At 60.7% G+C, this 8,643-nt stretch overlaps 2 protein-coding genes across 2 annotated transcripts in view; both read right to left on the bottom strand.

Moving 5' to 3' along the window:
• Positions 1-4,410: 4,410 nt before the first annotated feature.
• EBI3 (Epstein-Barr virus induced 3) lies at positions 4,411-6,440 on the bottom strand. The gene is made up of 5 exons (XM_041424930.1): positions 5,871-6,440; positions 5,655-5,772; positions 5,426-5,586; positions 4,755-4,918; positions 4,411-4,678 (listed from the first exon to the last, which is right to left on the bottom strand). The coding sequence occupies exons 1-5, from the start codon at positions 6,166-6,168 to the stop codon at positions 4,526-4,528; spliced, it is 894 nt and encodes a 297-aa protein (XP_041280864.1). The 5' UTR covers positions 6,169-6,440; the 3' UTR covers positions 4,411-4,525.
• Positions 6,441-6,477: 37 nt separating this feature from the next.
• The window catches only part of ANKRD24 (ankyrin repeat domain 24), an 8,434-nt gene continuing 6,268 nt past the window's right edge, over positions 6,478-8,643 (bottom strand). Inside the window, exons 17-21 of the mRNA XM_041425246.1 lie at positions 8,348-8,635; positions 7,966-8,103; positions 7,839-7,892; positions 7,570-7,686; positions 6,478-6,608 (exon numbers count right to left, since the gene is read on the bottom strand). Of these exons, the coding sequence (XP_041281180.1) occupies positions 7,609-7,686; positions 7,839-7,892; positions 7,966-8,103; positions 8,348-8,635 (558 nt within the window). The 3' untranslated portion in view covers positions 6,478-6,608; positions 7,570-7,608. The remainder of the gene's footprint in view (positions 6,609-7,569; positions 7,687-7,838; positions 7,893-7,965; positions 8,104-8,347; positions 8,636-8,643) is intronic.

Raw genomic sequence — 8,643 nt, 5'->3', positions numbered from 1 at the left:
CCAGGGAAGGGTTTTTCCAGGTGTCCCTCAAAAGCTCCCAGTTCCCATCCAAGATTCAACGTGCCTGAAAAGCTTCCTCAGGAATCTCCTGCAGAGCAGGAAAAGTGGAGAGAACTGAGCACCCAAAATGCCCTTTGTGGCTCTGCCCGTGCCAGGCTCTGTCCTTGTCACCCTGCCACCCTGCCCAGCACAGGTAGCTCGTGGTCTCCAGCAGGTTTCTGGCAGTGCTTCCCACCAAGATTCCCTTGGGGACAGGAGCATGTTCCACAAACCCCAGCTCAGAGCACACCCCAGGAATGAGATGGTCCAAATGGGACAAACACAACTGGAAAATGTGCTGCACTGCAAGGCCAGGAGATTCCAACTCCTTCTCCCTAATTACATGCGATTGCTTCTTGGCAAGAGCTCAACCTGCCAGAGCAGTGAGGTTTTACAAACATTCACACAGGCATTAGATCATTGTTTGAAGGAGTTATTGGCAGCCCAAATCTGAAGTAAAAACAGAGTTTAAAGCAGACCATATTGACCAGGGTGAAGCTGGCTGCTTTCATGTCTCCTGCTCGTCTCTGGACACCCAGGACCCCATTCATTTCCTGTCACTCCCATCACCATGGCATTCCTGGGGTTGGATGTCACCATCTTGGGGGGTTCTGACTTTGGGGGGTTCTGTCCTTGTTGGGAACACAGGTTTATAGAACCAAGAATCCCAGGATGGTTTGGATTGGACGGGACCTTAAATCCCATCTGGTGCCACCCCTGCCATGGACAGGGACACCTTCCCCAATCCCAGGTGACTCCAAACCTCATCCAGCCTGGCCTTGGGCACTGCCAAGGATCCAGGGGCAGCCCCAGCTGCTCTGGGCACCCTGTGCCAGGGCCTGCCCACCCTCAAAGAGAGGAATTCCACCCCAATATCCCATCCATCCCTGCCCTCTGGCACTGCAAAACATTCCCTGTGTCCTGGCACTCCAGGCCCTTGTCCAAAGTCCCTCTCCAATATTTATTTCTCTATTTCCAGAAACACCTTCCCACATCCAAACACACATTGGGAAGGAGGCCTTTTCCCTTTGTATTTCAAGAGAACCTTTCTGCTCTGCTCTCGTGGATTCATCCTTGTCTCTGCTGGGCCAGTTTGACATCACGGGAAGAGCTCTGGAGAGCTCTGCCATCCTCTCCCAAAACCTCTGGGAAAGCAGGTGGGAGCTCAAGCCCATGGCAAAGGACAAATGGGGATTGCCACAGAATCCTGCTGCCAGTCCCTGGGAGAACAAAGCCCTGCTGCAGAGGTGAGTCTGTCCTGCACCAGGCTCAGGTGGGGCTGGGAGCCTCTGGCAGCTGGGATATGGATAAAAATGCTCCAGGCTCTGGCAGCCAAGCAGGCTGGAGCTCCTCACGGAGCAGCTCCCAGCCCAGAGCCCTGGAGGACACCCTGGCCTTCCACGTGTTCCTAAATTAGATCTCCTGAGACCAGCACTGGCTTTTAAAAGGGAGGTGAGCTTGTTAGTGCCCAGCATTATCCCTTAAATGGGAATCAGCAGTTTTACTGCGCTTGGAGGGGCTGTAAAAGGCAAGGAGGGAAGGGGCAGCGTCAGGAAGCAGCAGAGCCCCTTTGCCTGGCACGGAGGGGCCACTCAGGAGCTCTGCAATTGTGAATTTACCAGTGCTGAGGTAGAACAAGCCCCAGACTAAACCCAGCAGCCTTGGGAAGGTGCAAGAAGACACAGAGAAGGTTTTAGGGGCAGTTCCCCAGCAGGCCCCTTCTCCCGAGGCCAAAACCCCGGGCTGGAAAGGGTCTAAGTGAGGATTGCCAAGCTCTCCACCCCTGAAAGTCAGGGTGTGCAGGCTCCTTTCTTCCCAAATCATGGCTTGACTTACACACCCCTGTGCTGCTGGCACAGGAAGCCCAGGGAAGTCACATTACAGGAGTAAAAAAAGCTCCTGTGCTGTCAGATTCCCTTCCCAGCCTGCCCAGGGATCAGGGATAGCGCAGCTGGAAAAGGCTCCAGGGTTTCCTTGGAGAGAGGATTTGGGGTGTAGTTGTGTCTGTTCCCGCCTTTGCAGAGCTCCTGTCTTGTCCTGGAAATACAAATCAATAAGGAAATAAATTAATCAAAAGTTGTGTCTTTTGGTTACAGAGACAGCCCCAGAATTTGAACATAAATGATGGAGAAACATCTGTGAGACCTGAGAGCTGCCAGGCACCAACTAAACCTCTCCTGCCAAGGCCATTTTGGAATCAGAAACCAAAATCAAAAGGACAAAACAAACACAAATGACACAGGAATCATCCTGGAAAAGCTCTCAGGAATCTGCCATCGTGTTTTAGAAAGAATGCGGAATTTCTGCTGCTTTAAACTGATTTTACAGTGCAAACCTGGTGCTGCAGCAGCGGCTTTAGGAAAATCTGAACCAACAAAAAGCTTAATCACCTTTTTTAATATTAACCAGTCCCACTCCCTGGAAGGGTTTAGTGATTATTGTCACCCTAACATATGGGAATTTTGCAGGAGAGCTGACGTCCTTCCTAAGGTCAGATGTGATGAGATGGAACCAGGAAAAAAAAAAAATTGGTTCTGGTTTTAAGTGTTAAGCAATTCTGCCTCCCTGAAATAAGCAGTATAATTTATTGTTCTTTTCTTGCTCACACAGCAAAATCCACAAATTACTGGGACAACCAGGAGGGGAAATTTGTCCCTTCACTTAAACCCATTTTTGCCTTGTAAAGCTGCATTCCCGAGCCAGCAGCTGCTCCAAAGGGCCGATCCCAGACCCCCCATTTCACTCCAGACACCCCCAGGCTGTTTGGGTTAGAGGATCACCCCAGGACAGCCCAGGTGTGCCAGCCAGCTGGCTTGGGACCACGGAATGGACACACCAGAGCCGACTGCCAGCGTGAGGCCGAAGGCAGCCGCCACTTTCCCAGGGATTTTCCCTTTGCTGTGTGTTTGGAAGGTTACACAGCTGTGAGGCAGACACAGGAGGAGCTGGAAGCCTGCAGGGATCATTGCCTCCATCCCACATGTCCCATGGAAGGAAGCTCTCCCGTGGACTGACATCCCATTAACTCCTGCTGGTGGGAGCCTATTCCTGGGGCTGGAAATCCTTTGGAAGCTCCATCTGCCAGCTGCTCATCCCGCAGATAACTCCGGTCCCATCCCTGACCTGGTGACTCGTATTTATTTTCTCATTTTATAAGAACCAGGCTCTTCCCTGCTCTCATTCCTGGTGGGAACGAGCACTGGCCGGGCGTGAGGCTGCTCCGTCTCCGATACACGAGATGGAAAACTGGGATCTTGTCCAACAGGCTGTCTGTCTTCCTGGGAAAAACCTCGGCTCCACACGCTCCCAATCGTGCCATCAGCTGGAGCGAGGTGGAACTTCACAGGATGGGACAAACCAGCCCTTTTTCCAAAATCACCTGCGAGGACACAAAGTGCTTCCAGAGCGCAGGAGAGCTCAGGGAGGAAAACCTGGAGGGCACAAAGCCTGGCAAAGCTTAGAAAAGGGCTCGGTGCGCTCTGGGAGGCAGCAGATCTCTGCCTAGGTCCCCATCAAATAAAACAGATGCAATACTGGGAAGGAATTCCTCCCTGTGTGGGTGGTGAGGCCCTGGCACAGGGTGCCCAGAGCAGCTGCGGCTGCCCCTGGATTCTTGGCAGTGTCCGAGGTCAGGCTGGACGGGGCTTGGAGCAGCCTGGGACAGTGGAAGGTGTCCCTGCCCATGGCAGGGGTGGCCCAGGACGATTTTTAGGGTCCCTTTTCCACGCAAACCCCTCCATACCTGCCCCCTTTTCCCGCCATCGGCCCAGCCCTCAGGGACTGGGCCCCGGGGTCTCCCGGCCCCGCGCGCAGGGGCTGCGAGCGGCGGGACGCGCCGGGACCAGGCGGGGGCGCCACCGCCCGCGAGCCCCGCTGCGCATGCGCAAGGCTCTCCCCTCCCCGGGCGGTGCGCGGGAAGGCCGCGATGGGCCGGACCATCAGGGGGCACGGCGGGGGGCTGTAATGGCCACGGGGCTCCGGTGTGAGGTCTGGAACCCTCCGGGGCTCCGGTGTGAGGTGTGTGAGCCTCGGAATTCCGGTCCGCGGCTGCCTCAGCCCGGGGAACGCCGTGCAGAGAGCGGGCGCCCCTCGTTAATCACGGCGCTCCCCCTTCAGCCCACGTCCGACATGGCCGCCCACCCCTCACGCCCACCGCGTCCGTGACAGCCCCGCCCCGGTGGGCGCTGAGGGCCGGGAGCGAAGGGGCAGCCCTGGGGCGGGAAAGGGAGCGACCCCGAGGGCAAAAAAAGGGTCAAACGCAGGAAAACAAATGAATTGTTCTGGAACAACAAAGGGACTGGCCCTGAGGGCAGTGAAGGGACCGACCCAAGGGCAGCTCAGCCATCACCAACACCCCAATTAGAACAGGGACGGAGCTCAAACCCTTTTATTGCCCATTCCTGGCAGCACTGGTGGTTCCGCGCTGCTGGGGTGGGATAAGGGACGGGAGCAGGCCTGGGATGGGGACAGCGGCCCTGCCTGGCTGTCACAGCCCCACCCAGGGTGTCCCCGAGACCGGCGGGCTCCAGGCGCTGAATTCCCCGGAATCCGTGATGTCCTTGGCGGCCACCTGGATGTGGTGGAGGCTGCCGGGCTCCAGGTCCGTCAGGGTGTGGGATGTCAGCTCGTACGGCCCCACCTGGGGACAGCGGGGTCAGGGACACGCCGGGCACGGCCACAGCTGTGCCTCAGTTTCCCCAGCGGGGTGGCAGTACCGTGGTGGGGACGGAGTCGTTGTCCCGGGAGTAGCGGATGCGGTAGTGGAGCAGGAAATACTCCGGGAATGGCCAGGATGATGGAGGGCTCCACTCCAGCAGCAGCTTCTGGGGCTCCCCAGGGATGGGGGAGACCCGCAGGGCCTCGGGGGGGTCCGGCTTTACTGGGGAGACAAGGAATGAGAGAATTCCAGGATGGTCTGGGTGGGAAGGGACATTGAGGATCATCTCATCCCACCAGGGACACCTTCCACTATCCCAGATTGCTCCAAGCCCCCATCCAGCCTGCCCTTGGACAGTCCCAGGGACACAGGGGCAGCCACAGCTTCTCTGGGAATTCCATTCCACGGCCTCACCACCCTCACAGCCGAGAATTTTTTCCAACATCCCATCTAAATCCTCCTTTAGATTAAAACCAACCCTCTTGTCCCACCACCGCGTGGAAAAAGTCACTTTCCTTCATTTTCAGATGAAAGGGGGGATGTCCTGGCTGTAGGATCCAGCATGGGATTGTTGGGGACAGGGCCCTCATGTCCCCCTGTGAGCTGTGCAGGGACAGTCTGAGCCCCAGCAAATCGCTGCACTGATGATCCCAAGCAGGGGAGAGCCCCAAAGGGTGAGACAGGAGGGTCCTGCGGGGGACCCTGGCGTCCCCATGCCGCAGCACTCACTGATGTTCTCCAGGAGGAAGGGCAGAGCTCCGGAGGCAGCTCCCAGGGCGTTCCGGGCTGTCACGTTGAGCTCGTAGGGAGTGAGGGAAAACACCTGCAGGTCCCCGAAGGAGCAGCTCCGCGGGCCCGTGGGGGTGCACTCACCTGTGTCTGTGCCGTGCCTGGGGACACAGGGACAGCTGCCAAGGGCTGGGTGACACGGGGAGAGGCTTTGGGGACCCCCACTGACCTGTAGGTGGCCACGAAGTCGGTGTCCAGCAGCGGCTCGGGGCTCAGCCCCCAGGAGCAGTTCACAGCCTGGGGGTAGCTGGTGGCCCAGCACTCGATGGCCGGTGGCGGGGGCGGGTCTGGGGCAGGGGACAGGGGACAGGGGTCACCTCACTGCCAGCACCCCCAGGGACCCCTGGCCAGCAGCGGGGTCACAGCAGGGCTGGGGGGCACTCACAGCCCAGCTGCAGGCAGATGGTGGCCCAGGTCTCGCCGGTGACAGGGTGGTGGCAGCTGTAGTGTCCCTCGTGGGCCAGGCTGGCGTTGGGCAGGGCCAGCCCCGGGGCCGGGGACGTGCCCAGGACGGTGTCCCCCCGGCGCCACTCGGCCTCACCCCCCGGGCACAGCAGCAGCACCTCAGTGCCCAGGGAGCCGTGCTGAGGGGTGCAGGGGTCTGGGGGACACATGGGGACACGGCAGGGGCAGGGACACTGCCTCAGGAAGGGTCTCGGCCTCCCCGGGCCACCCAATGCCATTCCCAGTGTCCCCAGACCCCTACCTCTGCCCCTGGTCCCCCCATGTCCCCAGACCCCCAGGCATCATCAATCCCTCCATACCCATCTTCTGCACCCCAATGTCCCCAGTCCCTCCCACTGTCCCTCAGTGTCCCCACACTTCTGTGCCTAGAGATCCTGTCAGTGTCGCCTGTCCCCTCACTGTCCCCAATCCCCTCCATCCCTGCTCCCTCCATCTCCAACCCAGTGCTCCCAGTCTGCCCAGTCCTGCTGTATCCAGGATCCTCAGATCCCCCCAGCCTCCATCCCAGTCCCCCCAGTCCCCCATACCTCTGTCCCCATTGTCCCCATTCCCAGTGCTCCCTGCCGTGCCGTTGTAGGGGACAGTGCAGGCAGGTGCCACCAAAGCCACGACCCAAAGCCACCTCATGCCAGGAGACTCAGCAGGGCTGCCCAGGCACCTGTGGGGACAGGCAGGACGGTCAGACCCCAGCACCGGGGACAGCACAGACACCACATGTCCCCAGGGGGCCAGGGTCATCACCCTGGAGCCACCCCACACTGCTGGGCCTCAGTTTCCCCCCCGGCCCTGTCACACACCCTGCAGAGGGATCCAAAGGGGTCAGACCCTACAACCAGGAAAGAGGGGGTGAAAATTAAATTCCCGCTGTTCCTACGGATTCCCAGGGGGACATGCAGCCACCCCTGCAGTCCCACACCTGGAGTCAGGGGTTTGTATCCCTCGGGTGGGTCCCCACCTCCCTCCAGGGCAGGACTGTCCCTCACAGAGACCCCCAAAGCCCGGCCTGGGGGCTGAGCTGAGCTCCCTGCTCTCCCCAAGCCCAGCACTACAGGGACAGGTCCTGCCCTTGTCACCTCCCGCCACAGCCCTGGGCTGGCTCACCCTCAAAGGGGACACGCTCCGCTTTCCCTGGATTTGGGGGTGCCCCAAACCCCACGCTGTGGGGTCACCCCAGACCTCCGACACCCCCTGCACTGCCCGTGGGGATCCCAGTGCCCCCAAACGCTCACCGCAGCAGGGCCAGCTGGGACCGCAGTGTCCCCACCGGATCCCGGCGCTTCCCAGCCCATTTCCTCGCAGGAAGTGCCGTTCCCAGCGTGCTGCCACCCACTCCCCGCGCCCCTGGGGAAGGGATTCCAGCCCTGGCCAAGAGTTCCCACCTCTCCCCGGCCACCACTCCCTTCCTTCACGGTCACCTTTCCCCTCAAGGGACGGCAGGGCTGGAGATGGTGGCACCAATCCATGTGCCACAAGGTCCCCACAGCCCCCCGTGGTCACCCCGGTGCCCCCAGAGAGGAGCCACCCCATTAGTGTGACTATAAATAACTTTATTGCTGCTGTGCTGGGGGTGGGCTGGGTGCCCGGACAAGCAAAGGGACACACAGGGTGCTGTGACAGACCTGTCCCCCCGTCCCTGTGCCACCCGTGCTGGCAGGGGCTCATCTGCCCTGCTCCTGCAGCCGCTGCATCCTCAGGATCTGGCACAGGAGTCTCTGCACGTCCTCGTCCATGTGGCCCTGGGGTGGAGGGGACATTGGTGGGGACATCAGGGAGGCTCTGTGCGTGTCCCTGGGCTGGCACCTGGCTCAGCCCCCTCCATTGCCTCCTGTGGATGGCCCAGTCCCCACCCCAGTGTCCCCAGCTGTCCCCAACCCTGTCCCCAGCTCACCTGTAGGTGGCTCCGGTAGAGCGCCACCACCTTGCTGTGCCTCGTCTCTGTCTCCTGCAGCACAGGGAGGGGGTTTGCCCACAGGGCTGGGGGCTCGGGGGAGCCCCAAACCCACCAGGTGACCCACCTCCAGCTTCTCCTCCAGCGCCCGGATCCGCGCCTGGAGCGCGGCCGTGTTGGGTGGGGATTGTGGGGGCCCCCCCGACTCGGGGAGAGCGTTCAGGGCTTCCTTCAGCCTGAAAACCTCCTTGGAGAGCTCCGTGATCTGCACAGGGCACAGGGGTTACAGGTCACCCAGAGCAGCTGCGGCTGCCCCTGGATCCCTGGCAGTGTCCGAGGCCAGGCTGGACGGGGCTTGGAGCAGCCTGGGATGGTGGCAGGTGTCCTTGCCCACGGCAGGGGGTGGGATGGGATGAGCTTTAAGGTCCCTTCCAACCCAAATTCTGTGACTCTACACGTGTGGCCACCATTCCCCTCCAAGCAGCCCCTCATGATTTCCCATCCCCTACCTTCCTGTCCCTGTCCCTGACCAGCCGTGCCGCATCCTCGGCGTGGCCGTGGAGCTCCCGCAGCCGCCGCGCCTCGTCCTGGGCCTGCTCCAGCTGCTTCTGCGCGGCGCCCAGCCTGTCCTCGGCCGCCTGCCGCTCGCTCTTCATGAACAGCGCCTGCCGCTGCACGCGGAACACCTCCTCGCACGTCTTCTCGTGCCGCCGCTCCAGCTCCTGCAGCCGCTGCGCCAGCGCCGCCGCCTCCGCCCGCAGCCCGGCCTCGGCCGCCTCGTGCTGCGCCCGCGGCACTCAGGCTG

The sequence above is a fragment of the Onychostruthus taczanowskii genome, unplaced genomic scaffold (assembly GCF_017590055.1).
Source record: "Onychostruthus taczanowskii isolate IOZ18803 unplaced genomic scaffold, ASM1759005v1 scaffold112, whole genome shotgun sequence".
Lineage (NCBI taxonomy): Eukaryota > Metazoa > Chordata > Aves > Passeriformes > Passeridae > Onychostruthus > Onychostruthus taczanowskii.
This window is presented reverse-complemented; position numbering and strand designations above follow the sequence as displayed.